General features: G+C 40.9%; 1 protein-coding gene across 1 annotated transcript in view; it reads right to left on the bottom strand.

The window, feature by feature from the left end:
• Positions 1-5,727: 5,727 nt before the first annotated feature.
• The window catches only part of LOC109862371 (MOXD1 homolog 2), a 191,172-nt gene continuing 174,303 nt past the window's right edge, over positions 5,728-22,596 (bottom strand). Inside the window, exons 4-9 of the mRNA XM_020442406.1 lie at positions 17,719-17,913; positions 13,142-13,228; positions 10,492-10,677; positions 8,488-8,940; positions 7,389-7,582; positions 5,728-6,815 (exon numbers count right to left, since the gene is read on the bottom strand). Coding sequence (XP_020297995.1) covers positions 6,350-6,815; positions 7,389-7,582; positions 8,488-8,940; positions 10,492-10,677; positions 13,142-13,228; positions 17,719-17,913 — 1,581 coding nt within the window. The 3' untranslated portion in view covers positions 5,728-6,349. The remainder of the gene's footprint in view (positions 6,816-7,388; positions 7,583-8,487; positions 8,941-10,491; positions 10,678-13,141; positions 13,229-17,718; positions 17,914-22,596) is intronic.

Here is a 22,596-nt window from a genome sequence, read left to right as displayed (position 1 = left end):
GCACAACGATTATTACGAGCCCGTTCGACGAATCTAACAATCGTCCGAATATTTTAGCTGGTCGTAACGTGCGTATTCACGCAATGAGGGAAAGAGAGGGAGAGATAGAGTAAAGTTAATCGAATCGATTAGTCTCGGAGTGTGTTTGTCTGCAGACAAATGTGCTCTCATCGAAACGGATATTTTTATTCTCTGATGGGGGAAAAAAAGAAAACTGCATCAACGGAACTAACGCAAAACGGTCGGATAATATACTCGTTCCATCGATATCAGACGCATAATAGATTTTTAATAAATTCTTTACTCATCAAAAATAAAGAAATATTTCATTGAAGTGAGAAAAAAAAATAAAACACGCGGATCGCGTTTAAAAGTGTGATCTTTCGGAAAATAATATTCCGGAAAAGCGTTACGTTACACTTCAGATGAACGCGATACGGGCATCGTAAACACGATGTATTACTTGGTATGTATTACTCTTTAACAAACCGATGTGTGTATATATGTGTTCCAGTTAAACGATTAAATTTCTCGGAAATATCGAGTAACTCCGCAGCGGAAACTTGCGCTCTCGGATAACGGGTTATCGGAAAAAAAAAAAAAAACAAAACAAAACAAAACAAAAACTGCTGCGGTCCCCCGTCTCTTTGCGTAATAATTGTCCGGCGTGCTGTTGTGAGTTATCGAAAATAGTTTGGCCGAACAACTACGTACCGTCGAGTACCGTAGGGAGGCGACGTCATGCGCGGATTTATCGCTCGGCAACGCCGATCGCTTTCCATCGCCGGAATATAGTTTCCCGTTCTCACCGTTGAATCCAATCGGAATACAATATTTGTAAAGCAATATATGTACCGGTTAGTTTTCAGCAATCTCGATTCGACAAGTACAGCGTGGTTATGAACGAATGACCTCCGTTGTTGCTCGTGACCCTTAAGTAGCCGATGGCGATCGGAGAGTCCGCAATGTCTCGTAATTCGATTACTCATTCACATGATCAACAAGAAATTACAAATTTGTTTATGGTCTATACTAATGGAAATGAACAATCAAAGAGATTGCAGTCATAAATAATTTATGACGTTGGTGTGTATGTGTGTGTGTGTGTGTATGTGTATGTGTATGTTTCGTCGTAATAAATTTAGCTATTTTCTTTTTTTTAAGTCAATAAATTTTACTTCAGAAATATATATTTCATTATTGTTGTTGTTTTTCTTTATTTTTTTACGCCGCGCAACTAAGTGGATACTGCGAGATGTACTTAAGACAGATGTCGCGACTGCTTAAGGGTTAAGATATACGGCCACTCGATTGCCCTAAGATCTTTCTCTACGTACACACACAGACATTTCCCTATGACATTTACGAATTACCAGTTAATATTAAATTGTAAATCGCAGCTACGTTGTCCGATATTGTGCCTACTTTGAGATTTCGCTATTCTACAGAAAGGAGAGCAGGGGAGAGAGGGGGGGAGGGAGGAAAATCTTTTTCGATCTAAACACCGAAACATGATGCCGAAAGTGATAAATTTCGACAATAAAAAACAATGTGGAAAAAGATTTTTTTTTTTTGTTGGCTACAACAAGCAGCTTTCCGTTTCTTCGTTCTTTCTTAGTTAAAATCCCGGTGCAAAATTTAAGTTGGCAATACATAGCGCGTGTTTAGGGACACATCTCCGTTTCATTTTGATTTCCAAATAGGTGAGATAAAGTAAAGGGAACAAATTCGAGAGCCATTTAAATGGAAATTATCGGAGAGAGAAAAAAAAAACTTTCGAATTGAATGCAAATCGCGAATGCAGATTTCATTGATCAAAAGTTTTTCGCGATTTTACGGGCACGTAAATATATGTATTTATTTATTTGGATCCTCTCACATGCGACTGATGCGAAGTACGCTACTAATAACAACGGTAATTATTTGACGTAAAAATAATAATAACGATATCATTTGACGAAGTGAAATAAACAGAACTTTGGTAAAATCGAATAGTTTCGTTCGACATATGTATGTTTATACAAATGTACGTTGCAAATATACAATATATATATATATATATATATATATATACGAAGTAAAAAAAAAAAAACGTAAAACTGCGGATTCATCGAATTGCAATCGTTAACTTAGTTTATACATTGAGCAATCGCAAATCGAGCGCTATCGATTACTCCTCGATATTCTTGTGAATAAAATTGACAAACAGATTCAGTTTGTCATGAGAACTGAGTGAGTGTCCCTATATATGCGTGTGTGTTTTTTAAACTCGATAAAACATCTCGAAAGAGCGAGATTGCGTTGTATACGTTGTGTATATATGTTCGTATGTGTGTGTAATGTCGCAATAGTGAGAGATGTGTCGAGTTTTTTTTGCAAGTAATCGCTTTTTACATTAAATAAGGAATAAATAACTCGCCCGTGCACGATAACAGGCGTTGATAAGCGCGTGAATAACGTTATACACGTAATAAACTGTACAGAATATTACAAAGAGAGTCGTCGGGTATGTATAATGTATATATATATAGTGTGTCTCTCTATATTTATATATATATATATATTTATATATAAACGTTGGTTAAGTAACACCATCGCGAAACACTCTCAACAAAAAAAATTGCGATTTTTTTTTTTTTTTTTGTATAACGGGACTTATAGATTCTCACACAAAATTGTCATCGTGCGTGCAAATCAACCAATGCTTATACATTCTTTATATATATATATGTATTTAAAAAAACATAGATATATATCTAGCGCTACAATCTAATTAACAAAATGTACATCCGGCGAAAAACGGCGCGAGCGCGACATAATAAACACCAGAACACTCAGTTTATCGTGTGACTGTCGGAATTATCAGTGTAGCGTTCCCCAAGTGACGTTTTCACGGAGAAATCTCGGAGAATAATACAAATAAACATTAAATTTTTATTTGCGCGAGTAATTTTCATCTCACACGGAAATGCATTTTCACCATTTAAGAAGCGAACTCGCTCCGCGAGTTATGTTATTTATTTATTTATTTTTTTTTTCAAAGTAATTTCTCAAATTGACGTGTGAAAAAAGTTAATGAGATTTTAAATTAAAACGTTATAAAAATATTGATCCTGCGTTAATTATTCTTTGCTTCCGGTTTTCCTTTCCGCAGAAAAGCATTTGAGAGCTCCGATTATATTGTTTGCCGTGTTTTGAAATATGTATAAACACGATTACGTGGCAACTTGAGAAATACACTGCGCTGGGAATCTCGAGGTCACATCTTACCCTGAAAAATAGAATTTTCCAAGTGTTCCTTCGCGTTAATCTCGCCCGGTTTTTCGATCAGCAAAAACTAAACAGCCAACAATTAAATCTCTCGCGCGAATACAAAGAAGCTCGAACCAATTCCGCCCTGTCGATAGACCCGCGAAAAATTTGCGAAGGTATCTCTCGTTTGAAAACATCAAAAATAAAAAAGCCGAACGGTTTATATTTTTGACGTTTCCTATTGTTATCTAAATTTATATTTCAGCACGAGACCGAAAAGTCTTTCACACACAATTCGTGATGTAGCGCGTGACATTAGACACGTATCTCGAAATCGATAATGATAGGATGATTCATGCTAGGTGACGACATTGAATGGCAGCTTTATCAGGCAGTGTGATCGCAGGACGATTTAATTAAGTTAAGCTGTGAATGGATAGCGAAGTCACCAGTTTCGTATTCATCCACATAGACCACGTTCGTCCGATCATTATCAGTCCTGGTACTGGAAGTTGCTAAGTGTATAGAATAATTTGTTGTTTTTTTTTTACAGTTATTTTTTTTCTCTAATTCGGTCTTCATCATAGAAAGATATTAAAAGAAAAATATCTGGTCTTTTTGTAAAATTTTACAATTGCAACGCAATTGCAGCCTTTGTAAATCATATGATATGCTCGTCTCTACGGTATATTTTTAATTAATCCTATATGTAAATTATACAGTACAAGTATTTTTTGCATAGAACACACTGAGCGATTTATATGTATATAGGTCCCTTCTATAATAAAATTTGCAAGTTTTGCAAATACGTGATTTGATTATTTGCAGCATTACGTGTGTGAAAACAGCAAAAACGCGAAACTTGCGCGTAGAAAACAAAAAAGCGTAAAACTCTTTTTTGCGTTATTATTCGTGCAAAAAATTTGCGTTCTTCGTCTCCAACGTGCGTTAAAGCGCACGAACGGCATAGCCGATACGTTCATATCCGAGAGATACCCCTGCTATGATCGACCTGCGCGAGCGCGTTTTATTACGGGTTATTTTTTATTTTTTATTTTTTATTTTTTTGTTGCGAGTACAGGGCGTTTTGAATACGGCAAACGCCGGTGTGCCGCATATAAATAATAACGTTTTAGGCGAAAATTGTCACGCGCAATGTATAGAGCTATTTCGGCATCGAACGTGGCACATCCGCGTTTACCGTGTTCCAAAAATACCGCGTATCGCACAAAAAACTCTCTATTATGTAACACTGGTGCGCGCGTGCGGAAGTCGCAAAAGAGAAAAGCCGATCGCGAAACGGGGGCGCGATAGATGCGATCTCTCGCGCTCGGTTTCACCGCGGGCGAATTAACGCGGCTGCACAGCCACATCCGCTTCCGACCAAGCGCAACGTCATTAACTCTCTAGTTCCCCCCGAATGATTTTCAGATACCAAGATAAATGGTAGATTACCATCGCTCTCTCTCTCTGAAATAACGCGTGCTCGCGAGGATAAGAAACTTGAAGACTCGACATAAAAACAGTTTGTAAATTTGAAAAATAAACACGTAAAAGAGAGAGAGAAAACGAGAAAAAGAGAATCGATCGTTCTCTAACGATATATAATACAAAAACGTATTCTTTATATTTATTTAGAATTTTAAAAATAGCATTTACAACTTGTATGAAATTATTTTATATCTTGCTGTGAAAATATATCAAGGACGAATTTTTTAACCTTTTCAGCAAGGCGCACAGAGCGTCACTGTGACGGCCTTTTGTCGCATACAAGTTACATTCGGCGTCGTCGACTAAAGTCGACGCTCGGCCGTAGACAGATACGTTGTGCGGCCGTCGACTATTGTCGACGACAGTCAAGTCTTCAAAACTTCTCATCTCCTCTAATATTTTCTGAATAGAAAGAGCCTTAGTTATTTCGAGTAATTTAGTTTTACATCGTTTCTTTTTTGTTTGAATTTAATACGTAAAGCGTGTTATATATATAAATTGTACACTGGGAAGAAGAGAGCTAATGATTTGTTTTTTTTGCTAGTAAAACCGAGCATCATATTTAGCGGATGACATAGTTTCAATGATGCCACGTAAAATTACCGTAATTTTATTTCAACACCTATAAGTCGAGATAACGTGGAATCGATAATTTCCACTACATCTTCTATGATATATGTATGTATATAGTTTTTATCTATACCAATCGAATGGTAATTGCAATTGTTCTTTTCAATTTGCGAAATTTCTTTCGTTTTCGACCGAAAGCTGGCGAACTTTTCCTGGGACGTGTAGCTGTTGTTGCGCAATTTTTCGGAAATGCGATTTTGATCGAAATTTTTCTGTCCTCTTTTGTTGCATTGTGCTGTGTCACAATAGTGGTAGTAGCACAACTGAAAAATGAAATTATTTCGATTGGAAAAATAGATTCCGAAACATTTCATAACAGCCACCATCTGATTCGCTCGTGTATGTGTAGTTGAATTTTTTTTTTTTTTTTTTTTTTTGTACGAATTGTTGCAGTCTTGTGAAACACAATACATTTCATGAAATGCAAAAGTGTAAACTTACGCGTTATATCAGTTTCACAAATCTGTTTTCAGTAAATTCCCTCTCCTTACACCACTTGCAAATTACACATATTATCAATTAAATTCAATCGTTTTACCGCCAACCGGTGGAACGTTTCACCGTTTTGGTGTCGATATAACAAAAAAACAGTACGGCGATTGTAAATTTCATTATCGAATAAAATCACGCGATATTCGAAAGGAATCTCGCCAGCTGTCAGTCGTATCGTCAGAAAAATCACTCCGCATCGCTCCGAAAGGACAAAAAAAAAAAATCCACGATCGAATCTCTCGACCAATCTCGGGCGCGCTCGGTCGGAGAACGATAGTGCCTATCTAAGGCTAAGTTTTGCGTTGCTGAGATTGGCATGTACCTATATGTACTTACGCGAGCACACGCACGTTTACACACACACTTCAGCTCCAGCTGCTGCCGCCGCTGTTGCTGCTCGGTCCGTCACGAACGTTTGATCGCGATGGACAGTCACCAGAACGATCCGAGAGAACTTGAAGAATTGGCCGAGCTATGGTGACGTTCACCTGAACGCGGCGCCCGCGACGATGGTGACGGCGGCCAGAATCACAGCCGCGGAAACCGTACGCCCGCAGGAACTGCCGGCCGTAGGCCCGGCGTCGCTGCTGCGTGATACTTTGCTGCGCACCAGATGACCCCGCTCGATCGCGTTGGACTCGTCGCTGTCGGGATCCGGCGCGGCGATGTCGTCGTCCAATATCATCGACAGCTTGTTCCGCAGCGGCTTCTTCGTGCAGGGCACGTTCACCTCCTCGTAAGGTCTGAGAATGCGCGGATAATGCACTTCGAGGCTGTCCGTGCCGGGCAAGGCGCCTTTGCTGCCGCCGCATAACGGCTTGAACGTACCGCTGCGAGTGGCTTCTTGGAAGCTCTCGAAGTTCGATTGCCAGTCGTAACTGACCAATCGGTCCTCCAGCGTCATGCCCGCCAGTTTTTGCGGCTCTTGAATTCTCACCGGACTAGAACTCCTATGTAACAAAGTTGAACGTCCCGTCATAGTTCGCTGGCTCTCTTTTATTTTAACGTTTGATTGATTGTATATACATCGTTTTTGCCCCATTTAATTAAAATATTATTGACAGTTTTTATTGAGAGTTTTTAAATAGTTCAGTAACTTTAAAGAAAAACCGATATATCTCAATAAATCATGAGAATCATGCATGATACATATATGTAACACTGTGATGGACCAGCGTAACGCATGATGCAACGCAACTGTCGCTCGTTGAATTAATGATGGCCGACAATTTTGTAACGTACGAGCTGTCCCTAATAGCCAATTTAGAGCGACCAGGGAGTAAAATGTCGAGTCCATGGTGTCGTATAAACGGTTGAAAGAACTCGCGGACATTCCGCTCGATATTTACAATTAACCCAATTAAATTGACACACAATTGAAAATATTGTTTTAGCAAAAATATCGTATTCCCAATTCGGTGATAATTGTTTTCAACTTTTTGGACGTACTATCTTCAATATGTCATCATGTTATTATTTTCTTTATTTTGACGTAATTATAGTGAAAAAACAAAAAAACTTACGGCACTAATTTCTGAATTCCCAAGCTGTGCAGCACCGTCGGTAGCGAAGGTAAGGAATAGCACAGGGATAAATCGATGCGGGGATAATAGAGAGCAGACACCAGACAGGTTTCTTCTTTCGTTGCCAAGCCGCCGAGCGTGATGGCTTGGCGGGATTCGGACGAGTATGTGCATTCAGCGACCAAATGATCACCCTGTAATTTGACAAGAAAAAAACCATTGCCTGACGTGTGAGCATTATCAATTTTAAAAATGAAAAAAGACTTGAAAAATTGTTGTCTCCTTTTAATAATAGACAGTGTAATTTATATATTAAAAAAATTTACTATATATATTTCAATTACCTACTAAACTAAATATTTTGATTATTTATATTACAGAATATATAAAACTCAATTTTAGCGTTGCAACAACGTTTTCACTCTTTGTTAACACGTATAATAGCGTTTAAACTCTTTCGTTTGAGCTCCTTTAAACAATTAAACTCTCGGGTTCATGCCCTGCATCTGTAGCATGTCGGCACTTTACGTGATCAAAGCTATACTTATTGTACGTTAATAAACTTTGTAACAAGCTCATAAACTTTCTGATACGTGCTGCGGATTATAATGCGGCTGAAAGTACGTTTGCGGAAGCGCAAACGAGAGAGAGGTGTGCAACGTGGCAGAAAGAGAACAGAAAATATAAGAATATATTAAAGGACTACTGTAAAGAACGTAAGTTTCTCGCGAGGCTCTTGAGAATAATCTCGGATTACTTTGGAGGGAAAGAAAATCTCGCGGATAGTTCAAGATTTTCTCTCCGCTTCTTCGCGATTCGCTTTCCGTTGATCGGAAATATTTTATAATTGCGTTAGCCTGTGCAAAAGACGAAGACGACGAAGTTTAATAAATTGGTCAATAATGTAGGTGGATTAAAATAAAATCACAAATTTAAGATTATTGCAGTATCTGATATCTTTTTCTTTCAATAATCATATTGAAATAAAAGATATATCTATGTTACGATAGAAAAGGCATACATATAATTTTCTTCCTCTCTCTCTCTGTCTCCCTCTCTCTCTCTCTCTTGTATACGTTAGAGTCAAGACTGTGCTTACCGGATACACCTTGACTGGCCTCTGAAGCTTGCGATACTCCTGATAATTAGGATCGTAGTTGGTGTCGGCAGCGATAGGCGGCATCTCCTCGCCAGCGCGGATCTGCCGGAGGCGAACCTTTCTGCCGAGCTGGTGGGTGTGCATGATCACGGCAAACATATTGATGCCGCTGTTTGGTATCGTCTGGTCGGTGCAATCAGAGATGCAGTGGCCCTCGGAGACCACCTCGCGCTGCCCCGGCGGTATAATGTGCCGCCAGTTTGGGTCGATGCCGACGCTGAGGATGCCAGCGTCGTGTGCGCGCAACCGATCTGTGTAGAGGAGACGCAGCCCGCTGCTGTCGCTGATGAAGGCGTCCATCTGCGGGTTCATGTAGTGAGTCTCCAGCATGTAGTAGCGCGGCCCCTTGTGCGGATTGAGCGCGTATCCGGCCTCCGGCGGATAATTAAAGCCCTGGTGCGGCGAAAAGAGAGAAAGAAAACGATGGATTATGCAGAAGCCGCCGGTGAACAGAAAAAAAAAAAAAAACGAAAAGAACCGTCGGCGAGTACGCCGGTCCGGTTCTGATCGGGAGTCCGCTGAGCTCGTCCGATCTGGTTCGGTTTCTGATCTCGACCCCTCCTTACGCCGGAACAACGTTCCAGCCTCGGTAATCGGTATACGCCTCGATCCATCAGCGGACCCACGATGAACATTGTCGCTCGCGGAATTCGTATCCTTATTGACGATGCGCGTACACGCGTATTACGCTCGACTTAAATTTTAATTTTCAGATACTGATGACGAAGCGAGATAACGATCCGCCCGATTCGAGAATTCGCGCGAGCGCGCGCAGTAATCACTGCTTTAATAAGCGTCTCGGATCTGCATTTATTAATGCAGCCACGGTAAATTTCGATCGTCCGCGTTTCATTTATTTGCATTATTAATGAGATTTTCTCTTATCCCTTTTTAACTCTGAAGACTCGGACGGAGATTCATAAACTTTTTCTATTTAGCTAGAATTTTTATAACTTGAGAAAATATATATTATTTCATCCTTGATTAGTTTTTAGTTTACTTATAAAAGTGGAAATATGTGACAACATTATTATTATAAATATAGCAAATAGAATCGTCAACAGTTTTCTAAATATTATCAATATATTGTTTTTAAAAAAGAAAATAGAACGCGCGCGTAAAGAGATAAACAACGGATTAATATGTATGCGCGCGCATCAATGATTACAAGTATTACAACAAATATTCATGTAAGTAACGTCTTGTTATCACTTGTCATTTAATGTTCTGAAAATCATTTACAAGATCTCGACACGTTTCACGATCAGTTTGCAACTTTGCAATGTGTTCGTATTTCCGATAACCACGAAGAAACAAGTTCGTAGCATTCCTGTTCCCACATTGGTATGCATTACACCGAACTCGGAATTATCATGAAACTCCGGACGTGTCTTATACGCGTGTAACACTTGTCAACGAAGAGTTGAGCTTTTGTACGTCGAAAATTAGATGTTGTAAGCATTACAAGCTCTCTCACTTGCAAACAAAAGAGCAAAATGTAACAAAAATTTTTGAATATTTTTTTGCAGGTTTACATTTTTTCGTTTTCACAGATTTTTTTAAAAGAGAAACGAATTCCATTTCAATCGATCGTTATAGTAAAATAACATTGCGATATATAGCTACTTTTATTCTTTCACAACGGGAACGTCGATGCGACAACTAAGTGTATTTTTTTATATATGTATTATAGTAATAGAAAATTATATTAATAAAAAAATTTTAACAAATAACAATTGCTGCACATAGAAAACGCAATAAATATATATATAAAAAAATAATAATAAATAAATAGATTCTAAAGGTTATCATCTTTTTCTGTGTGTCTTTATTCTGCGGATTTTGGCAACGTGTCACAAACTCTCGGAAACTCGCCGATGTAGCGACATTTGAGAATCGCATCGAGGTCTTCGTGTGTGAGCACAAGTGAAGTTTTCGACGTACCTCAGAACCGAGGCTCCAAGTGGCCGCAATCGTGTTGCACTGGAATGCGGGTTTATCAGAATCGTCGTAGCACACACTCCCGGTCGTTTCGGCCGCGGATTCCAATGCGGTTTGATCTCCGCGGCACTCGTACAGGGTCATATGGTGCAGGTATTGGTGGCTTCCCGGCTGAATAACTGGTTCGTACTGAAATACAAGAACGGGCATACAAGCTCGTAACGAGGATTAATGTCGAGAGCATTTCGGTTGTCTTTGTGATATGTTCATGACTCGAGAGAACACTGCATATCTTGGCAATCTTATTAAGAGCCGACGTTGAATTGATCGGAACAAACCGCGAGTTTACAATGAAAATAAAACGAGTTGGTTATTTGCGTGTAATTTTTCCCAATTTTATGCGCTTTCGCAAAACAAATAGTTTTTTAATCGACAATTTTTTCTAATTTTCTTGAATCTAAAATTATTTTATAACTTATAGTATAGTCGCAAGAGTTTACGATGGAAATAAAGCGAGTTTGTTATTTGCGTGTAATTTTTTTTTTCAATTTTACACGCTTGTGCAAGACAGATATTTTTTTAGTCGAATACGTTTTTTAACTTTTTTGAATCTAAGATTTTGTAACACGTATAAAGTGATGTTTTATAAATAACAAGTTCAATAGTGCAAAATAATCGTTGCGTTGACACTCGAGATGTCAATTGATTAGCTGAAGATTAATTTAAACTATTTTATACAGAGACTATCGATTACGATAGAAAGAGATTTTTCACACGATATCAAGTGCAGTTTAAAGAAAGAGTGCTGTTAAAGCGGAAAATTGGGAAAAAAACGAACTTCGGCATAGCGGAGCACCTCTCGCGCTTCTACACCGGCGAAAACGTGCCGTTTCAATTCGTTCTCGATAGGAACAAACTAAGAGCCCGCCGAGTGTCTGGTTAACGGCCGTTCACCTGACTGTTAACGTCGGAACGCCTCGGTACTCCTCGTCAGTAAAAAGTTTCGTAAAATGCCACGCGATGAGCGTCCGCGTTTCAAGTGCTTGAGAGTTATCGCGGAAGGCTAATCGCCCGTCCTTCGAATGCCGCGCCACAGTGCAATCGCATCGCGTAGTCGAGTCACGTGCGATTGGATTCGAGATTCGGGTGTCGATTAGTCGCGTTAGATAGAGCGGACTACAACGTCAGCTCTATTCTGGGAAGTTTCGGCTGCAGATATGAACATCAACGTTAAGAAGGTAAGTTGAAATAAAAAGAACAAAGAAAATCTTCGAATTTTCTTTACGCAAACAAACTGACGCGATGACGACGATTTATTTGTCGTCCTTATTCCGGTTCCGGTTTTCCAACGGCTTTACATCGCGCTGTGAATAACAATCGAAGAGCTGAAAGAACATGACTGAGATGAGATTTTACTGAATTACCGTCACATACGCTTTACGAAAAGAACAAAAGTCAAACGGTGCAAATGTCAATGTGTATACACGAACGTGTTGTCATTGATGAATTATTTGCCGACATGTGATACAAGTTAAATATATACATTTGAGAAAAAGTGAACGAGAGACTAGGTAAACTTTTAGGAAACGTATACACGTTGAAGTCCCGCGCAAATATTTTACATTCGGAGGATTCGTCACGTGTCATCGCGCGTGTCATATTCTTTTCAGTTTAAACATAACTGAGTAATAAATACCGACACTTCCTTTCGACGATGTCGAAACTTGAAAATGCATAACGTGCTGCGATGCGTTCGTGGTTTTTTTTTTTGACGATAAAATATTCCGTTTGGAATTTGCGCAAACACAAAAGTCAGTCAACAAACAAGTTTTACCGCTTTCGGCGTTTTACTGCCGATTCGATTCCGATTTGGAGAACCGCACGCTTCTGCATCGAAATGAAACTTATTACCGACGATGGATCGATGTGCGGCGGTAATATGGGGGTTTTACGACCGGCTGCTTCGTCATTGTAGCATTTATCGATGACATTTCGCGCATCGATCTGTCATCGTTGGCAGTGAAACCCACTAGCCGGAACGACGAAAACGATCCGGCGCGTTTACTGCACTGATCCTGTCATCGCACCGGATCTCGCTTGCATGTTTACGATGTAATTTTATAGTCGAATTAATCAATCTGTTTGTGTGTGTATGCACAGCACGCGCACAAACAAAAACAATTAAGCGCTTAATCCTCTTCGTGTGCGCATTTGTATACGTGTGAGTAATCGAAATATTATTTAAAACTCTCGGTCGAGAAACGCGCGAAATCGATACTCTTTTTAATTTACATACGCGTACATCAAATAATTCCTTCGAGAGAACGTGGCTCGGCCGTGATTAATCATCCGGTATGAAACATTGTAACCTCTCCGGATTATCATTTTGCGCGGCATATTTATCGGACGGCTACCTGAAGATGTTGCATCTCCGGACGCGAAAACACGTGAGGTTGAAGAGTATCTCTTCCCGTACGATGAGAATGGTGGGGAGAGCAGAGGAGGACGGGGCGAGGATAGGAGGGCCGAGAGGCAAACTCGACGCGCAGTTTCTTCGGCATTACAAGAGCATCCACCTTCGCTTTAATCAAGTCGGAGAGCGTCGGGCGCGCGCGAGCTACCGTAAACGGGTTATATACCTGCAGGAACTCACCTTCACGACGTGGTGTTTGTGATTAATGCTCGGCATCTCCAGGACACGGCACCAGAGCAGCGTGTCTTGCCCCATGGGTAAACGAACCTGCACAGCAATTCGAATGGTACTTCGTTAAGTATAATTCCATGCGAAACTCTAACGGATAGAGTTGTATTGCATCGGAAACAAAGTCGATACGAGGTATCGATATCGATGTTTCAAAGAGATATCAATATACTTGGTATCGACAGAAGGAAAATGTAAATTAAGATATGTGTGCGCGCGAAACAACTGTAAATTATGTAATGGTGTAACATAAGAAAAAAGAGTGCGAAGAAGCATATTATCAAGAGGAGCGAGAGATAGTGTCTCGCGCGCGAGGCAGACCGTCACTTACGCGAGTCGGATAGTTCAGTTGAGCTAAGATTTTAATAAAGTCACGTGACAGGGAGGAGAGGAAAAATAACACGTGACTTTAGTTACGTTTTTAAAGACAGGTGACTAAAGTAAAGTCACGTGTTTTTCCTCTCTTCTCTGTCACGTGACTTTAGTCACGTGTTGGTTTTCCACTCTCTTTTTCTATTTTTCAAGTTTGTTTGTGATTTTAAAATAAATAATTTTCAATTGATTATGAATGTCGCGTATAAAAGGCATTACCGTGCTTTTTGATTCGTACGACATGAATCGAGAAACGTCCATTCAGCGTCGAGATAAAAGTGGCAACATTCAATAGCGAGAGAATCGATTGTGATTATTTACTCACACTTTTTCTGGTAGGATAATTATCTTTTCTTAAGAGAGAGTTTAGTTTCTCACATTTTTAGTAAAAATTCCAATTGGAAGACAATTCTTCAAAAACTAATAAGTATTTTTTAAATTCTGGACTAAAGAAAAGAAAGAAAATGATTGCATTTTTAGTTAATAAAATCGGTTTCGCAATTACTTAAGCGTACGTATCATTTCTTGAAATAATCTCTTGCTGTACCATCTCTCAGAAATAAGTGGGTGACTCCACAACAAAATTTCTCTCGAAACGAAAGTGTTAAAAAGCAGAGAGCAAAATTCAAAGAACTTGTACTACTTAGTGCATACGCCAGGTTAATGGTTTGTTACAACGTAGTGAGAGCAGTTAAACGCAAACATATTCGAGAAATTCATTACCATATTTTCCGACGCCGCGTGCGACTTACGTAACAAGGTTGCGAGTTACTTTTGTGATATACGAGCCCATTTCGCTCTGTCTCAAAGCGGGAGCCTTCCACGCCACGCGACTATTTTGCGCAGTTCTCATGCACGGTCGGCATCGTGCGCGAGACCACAGTGCGAGTTTTTCGGCACGTATAACAGAATAAGAACGTGCACAACGGCGTGCACGGTTTCGCTTTACACGTTTCGCTCGATACATAAACCATATTACACACATGCGAACCTTGGTTCGTTCAAAACCCGTTACCGCTCGCAACACACTTCGTACTATCGCTCAGTTGCACTTGGTTGCGTTATGCAGCTTTGTAGTTAAATTGTAAACTTCTTGCGCCGCGCGAAGCGCAGTAAGAACCACGCGCACCAGCTATTAGTGGTTACTTGTCGCACATGCATCCACCATTTACAAGTCAGATTCAGAGCCCATCCGAATTACTCACGGAGCGTGGGCTTTCGTGCATCAATGGAGCAGCATCACGCGCTCCGTTACTGCAATGTATCCCGGCATGATACAAAAGAACTGCGTGAAGTGGGGAAGGGTAGGTGCTGGTGAGCCGTTTCAAACTGCTCGCCGCGGGGCGTACAGGCGACCGTATAGCGTTCGAGAAAATTACAATTCTCTCTTTTTCGCGCATTCTCCCCTTCCCGCGACTCCCGCTCCGAGCGCTCGAACCGCGCCGGCGGATTCTCCCACGCGCTTATGCGAAATTATCGATGTCGAGATTACCGGGAAGGACGGGAGAAGCGCGTTTATTGTTTTGCGGTCGAGCTACGCTGACTGACGCCCGGGGGCGACGAGGGGAGTTTTAAGAGACGACGTGAGCGAATTTCCGATTTTTGCGCCTGTAAGCCGCGGAGACTACCTTCGTCGCTCGGGGCCACAAATTCTTTTTGTTATATTGTTTGCAATTTGCGCAATAATATACATGAGGTGTCTTAATGGCAAAAACCTCGAAGCGAACAGATAGACTTTTATGGCTTTATTTATTTGTGAATTTCAATCCTCTTCTCTCTAAATCTGATAAAGGAAATTTTCAACGTGTCAGAACAAAACTTGTGAGAGAACGAAGTGACGACGGAGTCTTCAAGAATATATAACGAGAGAACGTAAGAACTAACAAACCAGTGGCAAGTTTTAACGGACGGGAGAATATCGCAAACCTGAGAAACGCCGCAACCGGGCGGCTGCTCACCACCAGCTTCTTCGTCTTCTTTGTGCCTATTCTATTCATATTCATTGTAGCGCGCTACAAAAGTTACTTGACCGCTCGGCAACTTCCGGGAAAGTTAAGAAAGAACTTCCTCGCGATATTCCGGCGAAAATGGGGATGCGGGTCGAGATGCGGGAATAAAGCGATGGTCAACGATATTCTAATGCTGCAAAGAAGCGCGCTGCTCATCCTCTTTTTTAAATATTCCGCCATCTTGCACAAACACTAAAAGCCGTATTATCGATCATTTTTACGAGAGAGTCTGAATGCATAGTTTTTATGAAAAATGTTTGGATTCGTACCGTAGAACTTCGGCGTACTGTGCTAGATTTCTCTTTTTATCTTTTTTTTTTATTTTATTTTTTTTTTTTTTTTTTTGAACCTTTTAATTTTACGCGGCGTTTGAAACAAAACAAACACGTGCTGTTGTTTTAAAGAGAAAGAAACGGAAAAGAAAACATACGAAGTGTAAGAGGAGAAGGACCTGTTATCTCGATTATTCTACTACAGCGATTCTAACAGGGTTTTGCAATCTCGGCAGTCATATAAATTCCGTCAGAAAAATAATAAAATTCGACAAACTACAAATATATCCTGTTTGCGAAACAAATACACGCCGTGCCAAGCAGCGTTTGCTTGTCTCAAACGATATTACATGGTAAACATTTCCGGGTCGTTTATCAGCACGTTCAGCGAGTGATCTTGCACTTTTTCGCGGGACAGCGGGCGGAATACGCGAGCGTGGTCCAATTCCGGCCTCGATATAAACAGCATAGACGGGGCAGACGGTGTAGAATTAGCATTGTCCGATTCCCAGCGATAGCGCCGACCTCGTAATCTACGACCCGGCGACGCTAATGAACGAATAGTTTTTGCCGGATGTGACCCGGTTAAGATTTATGCCATCATAAATTCGGCGCACAATGCGCTCTCTCTCTCTCTCTCTCTCTCTCTCTTTCACTCTCTCACTCCTGCCGCTTATACGCTTCGTGTCCGATAAAAATCCTGTCGCACGCGCACGCCGAACACGCTAAATGCGTCCGAAACATTCATCTCACGCGCGCGATACAACACGCGACCTACACGCGTGTTGTATGACTGACAGACACAAAACGCAGAAGAGAGAGAGAGAGAGAGAGAGAGAGGAAAAGAGAGACCTTCAAAAAAGCTCGTTCGCATCTCGGGGATTTGGATAAACGAATAATCTGCCGTGTCTCTGCAATATCAAAACGTCGAGCTGGCTTGTGTTTCGTTCGTGAAACGTCGAATCAGTTTCTGTTTCGTCGGTGAAAATTCTCGACTTTCTCCGTCGAGGTTGACGTTTTCACAATGTCGACGCGAGACAGTTCCGCTCGATCGACTTACAAAAGAAATAGTTCACCAACTAACTTTAAACATACATTTTGAGACTCGAGAAAATTCTAAACAAACTCGAATTAAGATAAAATGTCGAGTTAATGAGTTATTGCTCCGACGATGATTCGATGTCCGAGTAAAATAACTTCTTCGGTTACTTTAAATCCTTTCAGAACCAGCTTGGGGGTCTTTCTGGGGGCCTTCGCGCAAATCGAGTCTAATATCACAACGCCGATGGCAGATCCACTTTCGTGAACTCTAATTAAAACTCTTTAATCGTCTTTGTTCGCGCTCGCAAATTTCTCCGCGGTCGGGATGAATATTAACTTTGTTCTTATTTCTTGTCACGTGCCATCGTAATAACGCGAATCGTAATAAATGCAACGTGCGCCAACTGTTCTCTCTCCCACTCGCTCATTTAATTACGTCGAGAACGACATACTTCCTTCTCTTCAGTTAGTTAAGTATTTATCTCGACAGAGAGAATACGTCTTTATATATTACATTTACTTATATCACATCGTATATGTTATATAAATATTTTCTTGACAATATACGTGTTTTTACGAGCACGTAACACTTATAAAGTTGAACGCGATCGTTGCTTCGCTCAAGAAATATCATTTTTCGTTACGTAAGTCCAGGAATCCGAAGACGACTTTTGCAGAAAACAAACAAACAAACATGTGCCAACTTTGAGATAGAAGATAAAATTCAATTTTAATTATTTGAGTCCCGTTCTCTATTCTGTTACTTTGTAACTCAGCTATAGAATGAAAGAAAAAAAAGAAATCGCAGATAAAAAATATAAACACGGCGACTCACCTGCTTGTTTAAAATATCCCAGCTCTTCAGCTGCGGCTCCGATTCTTGATTGCGCGAGTTTCTTCTAGGTTGCGCGTCTCGCTGTACCAAGTACAAGGGCCTCGATCCCCGTACCGCGCCGTGATCGGGTAAAATTCCGGCCGCCGATACCGGCTCCTCCACGTGATATTGCCAAACCACTTGCATCGTGTCGTTCTGAAACACAAAGGACGGTCCCAAGTCAAGACCGGTGTTTTCCTCGTTTTCCGCTTTTTGTTGTCGAAAAATATTGATAGAAAAACGGGGAGGCTACAAAGGGTCGGGCCTTTATATCCGAGTCGCCGATAAAAATCGGTGCTTCCAGAAAGGAGGCATCCCGTACGACGCGAATAGACGAGGTCTGCTGAGAATTGCGCGCTCGACTGCGTCTTTTAATCAAACCTCTCGTGAGGTTTACGATCAAAAATTATATCAGCCGAACTATTATATCAGCCATCTATAGAGAGAAAAACGTTAGAGAAAAAAAAATATATATATGTTGGGGAGGAGATATATTGATCTAAGGGATATATTGTCTAGTTTTGCTAATCTAATGTAATGTCTTTTGGTAAAACAAAAATCAGCATTTTATTTTAACCGAACAAAATCGATTTATATTTTACGGTAAGCAGTATGTCACATACGTATAAAAAAATATGACTTATTGCATCAAACAATAATACAGCACCTAAAGCATTTAATAACATCGCGATTGAAAAAGTCTAGACTTAATTACTTTTTCAGCCATAGATGGTTTAAGCCACCCTTAAGCCCGGGAATCAATTCCATTCGACGCACGTCAATGATCTGCGGCTGTATTGCGGGCATACGCGATTCATAGCCCGAGAAGAAGGGCGAACTCTATCGAGGGTGGTCGCGCGATATACCGAATACAAGCGACATATATAGTATAGCTCTCGGCTCGCTTGTCGCGGTTCGCCGCGAAACGTACACGTGTCCGACCGCGCCAAACTTGGGGTCGCTTTTACACGATCAAGCCACTTACACATCTCGGGACAATCGCGCTTGATTGGAGGACTGTCTACACACGGATTCGTTAACCGATTCGTAGCACAACATGTCATTGGCACGCACACACATTTCGCTAGAATACAATTATTACTAATCGGTAATACGAGGCTGTAATCAGACCAGGTTTTGTGCTTATGCTAATGTTTCAACAACATTGTTATAGTTTTTAAAGCAACAATGTCCCTTCTTTTTTTTTAATAAAACACGAAGAATGAAACGATAATTACTAGAGAATATATATGAACTGTACACACAATTTTGATGGAAATAAAACAAAAGTTTATTATATAAAGCTTGGGAGTGCAAGAGAGAGAGAATAAAAGAATAAGTGAGTGAGAATGAAACAAAAGAAAGAAAGAGAGAAAGAAAGAAAGAAAGAAAGAAAAAGAATGTGTGAAAAAGAAAATAGTAAACGGAAACGGAGGTCCCCTTTGCGAGCGTAATGGGAAGTAGAAATAGAAATAGTAGGATGATAAAGAGGCGAGAGTAGATTGCGGCGTGCGGCAAGTAGAAATAAGGAAAATGACAAGGCTGACAGGCTAAAGAGAAAGAAAAAAAATGAGAGGCGAGCGTGTGTGGGCATATAAAAACGTGTAAATAGAAGTATTAAGTTATTTGTAAGATAGTTACGTACAGGAAAATTGTAACCTCAAAAATAATAACTTTATCTTTTTATAAATAAACTTGTGTAAAAGATACGAAGAAATGGTTTCTTTTTTTTATCCGATTCTATTTAGACAGATTAATTATTATTCTCATACATATGACTTCTGTAAAACTGCATTTTTATTAACAGAATGGCGGAAGATCGGCAAAAATATCATATCACGTGTTAAATATTCATAACGTTATTAAAATATACATTCGCGACATCAATTTTTAACTCGTTACATGTTAACATGAAACATTGCTTGACAGAATTGTTTTCAATTCAGACATCTCTCATATTCTCGATTGTTATCGATTTCTGTCCCGCCATTAAAAGTATCAGAGACCCAGATTAAGAGCGTACTTCGCCATTCGAGACACGTTTGTATGTGAAGGAAAAAATCGTCGACGGAATCACAGTAGTCTCGCAATCGGCGGACGACGCGACGGATTTGCAAGCCGCTCACGTGTTACCCATTCACGTTCTTCGATAATCGCCACGTCGCGTTCTCTCCTCCACCTTCTTCCTCCGTGAGGAACCTCCATGTCCGTTAGACTCCACCGCTTATAATCGTCGGCGCACCTACGTTTGTTTCAGCACCGGCTGAGACAATCGGGCGCCGTTCTCGCCTGATTCGAAGGAAAACGGCGAAAAGGAGAAGGGGACGGGGGAATATAACGTGGCGACCCAGATCCGGGCGAAATCGAAAGATTCCCGGGGCCAAGATGGAAGGTCGATTGGAGGGAAATGGGCATCGCGCGCTGGAAGCAGCTAGGTGGGAATCACGCGATTCACCGCCGATCGATTCTGGAGACGCCCTTTGACTACGTTATGCACTCTCGTTATCCTGTCTTCGATCAAGCTACGGCCAAGTTCCTCTTTCGAAGTGTTTTATACGTACGGTGTGCCTCAAGAACGATCAATCTTTCAACATTAAAGATATTAAGGACATGCTTGCAGATAAATAATGTCTCATCTTCGGCGAATTTCAAATGAGCTTTACCACGTCGGAATCTCAATTAAACATGTACGAGAGAGAGAGAGAGAGCAGATGAGATTTTTTTTGTAAGATTTTTAAATTACTTAATTTTTTATTCTCTTTATTACTCTTTAACGCGAAATCTCCAAAGTCGATGTCCGATTTAGCATCTGAGATGTAGCTTTAACTCGAAATCGCTTGAAATATTGCCACCCCATATCGCGCTGTACTATGCGCTTTCATTAAATGGCTCGGGGGATTTTCTTCTGCAGTGATGATAAATGTCCTCTCCTTTATCTTGTTCGATACATTCTTATGCAGAAGTCTCGCGGAAAATAGTGGCTCGTGAGTATCCCTAGATAGTCGAGTTCAAAGGACGCGGGAGCTATTGTGAGATCCGAGAGTCTGTGCCATTTGCGATGCGAGTAAGCCACGTGCTCGATCTCAGAAATCCTGATTTAAAAGATCCGCCTATCCCGCCGCATCCTTAAGTATATCAACGAGAAAAGAGCGAGGAGAAGATTTTCCATCGGAAGGATCGAGTGCAAACCCGTGATAACTCGGGGAAACATAAAGAGACGCGTTAATCACCGCAATTACGGTTAGAGATACTCGTTGCGAGCGTTGTGAGCTACGACTCGCAAGAAATTGAGAACTGGGGATATGAATAATGAACACTTAAAGCGTCTGCTATAAATTTCAAAGTTTTATGGAAACGCGCGTTTTTCAGGAAAAAAAAAAAAGCAGCAGTCCGACTAAGATATATGTGAGTACAAGATAAAACAACGGATCCTGTTTGAAACTATGGGATAGGCACTGTACGGTAGTTGCTTCGCAAGAACAAGATATAAGCAAGAAGACAAACACAGATCGGATTTGAGAATCGAAGACACATCCTCTTCTAACTCAAGCACTGTTTCTTTTGCAACTTTGTTGTTTCATTGCTACCCACGCGCCGTAAATCTCTTCGACTTGTTCGTTTTGCGACTCGACGTGCTTTCTTCCGCTCGTGCATCTACGTTAAAGAAGGAGGGAGGGAATGATAGTAGTCGTATAGCTCGCAATTATTGCCGTTCCAATACTCGTCGGGTCAAAGAAAACAGGGTGAGAGCAAGGCGGAGAAGATCCCATTTTGCAAGTTAAAGACGTCAAGTCGCGATGTGGGCAAATGGCGCGCGAGCTCCCTCCCGGAAACCGTAACATAAAAGATCTGGGCCACGTGCTCCGTGGAATCCCAAAGTTGAGTGCGAATAGAAAGAGAAGAGAGCGCGTAGGAAGCGCGCGGAGTAGATCGAAGGGAGAGCGGTTCTATATAATGGCGTTTAATAGAGCTCGCCCTATTACGCGAAAGCGACTATAGGGTTGGCACACAGACTTCTTTCGATTCCGACGCGAATTTTCATCCCTGTTTTTCTCCCGAAAAACGTTAAAAACAATTTACCGAACGACGATAAGCGGGACAATGCCGCTTTTTATATGCGAATAACGCGATGTGTGTTTAACAATTATCTGAGAAGTTGCCGGTGGCCAAATATATAATTATCCACATTTTTGATTCGGTGCGCCAGAAAGTCGCCGGCGTTTTCTTCTCGTCCGGAAATCAATGTAATATTGACGTTACTACAAAAGAGGGGAATTACAATAAAGAGATAACAAATGGGATTCATTCGGTATCCACGGCGAACACGCGAACTACGGTCTATATCCTTTCGAAATTGAAAATCCACTTCTTTTCTCTCCTCTATACGGGGAATTCCTCCCACCATGTTCTTTCGCTTTCGGTATTACACCCAGAAATCGTATCTCACAGCTAACGTCGCGCGACAGTCGTTGAATTTAAGGGGCGTACCCCAATTTCAGAGTGGAGAGATATCACTTGCTGAGCAAATGACGCGTTCTTCCTTCCTCGGGAAAGACCCGTTTCAGAAGCTCGATGTCGCCCGTTTCTCCCGCTTTCAAATCTTCACTTCGTGCGAGGCAAACGTTTTGGAGGAAGAAAAAAAGAGATCGCGAGGGAACGACTCCCTCCTTCGTGTGAAAAACGATCTCTTCATAATGACGCTTAACATATTCGAGGCGACGGGTTTGGGATTATCCGAATTTGAGAATAATACGGACGACATGTGTAACATGAACCTCCCCGCAGTAAGTCTTCGGACTCGCAAACTTTATTAGCCTTACCTAATATACTTACTTTTTA

The sequence above is a fragment of the Pseudomyrmex gracilis genome, unplaced genomic scaffold (assembly GCF_002006095.1).
Source record: "Pseudomyrmex gracilis isolate BER0280 unplaced genomic scaffold, ASM200609v1 scaffold_10, whole genome shotgun sequence".
NCBI classification, from domain to species: Eukaryota; Metazoa; Arthropoda; class Insecta; order Hymenoptera; family Formicidae; genus Pseudomyrmex; species Pseudomyrmex gracilis.
Note: the sequence above shows the minus strand (reverse complement) of the source record. Positions and strands in the feature narration are given on the sequence as shown.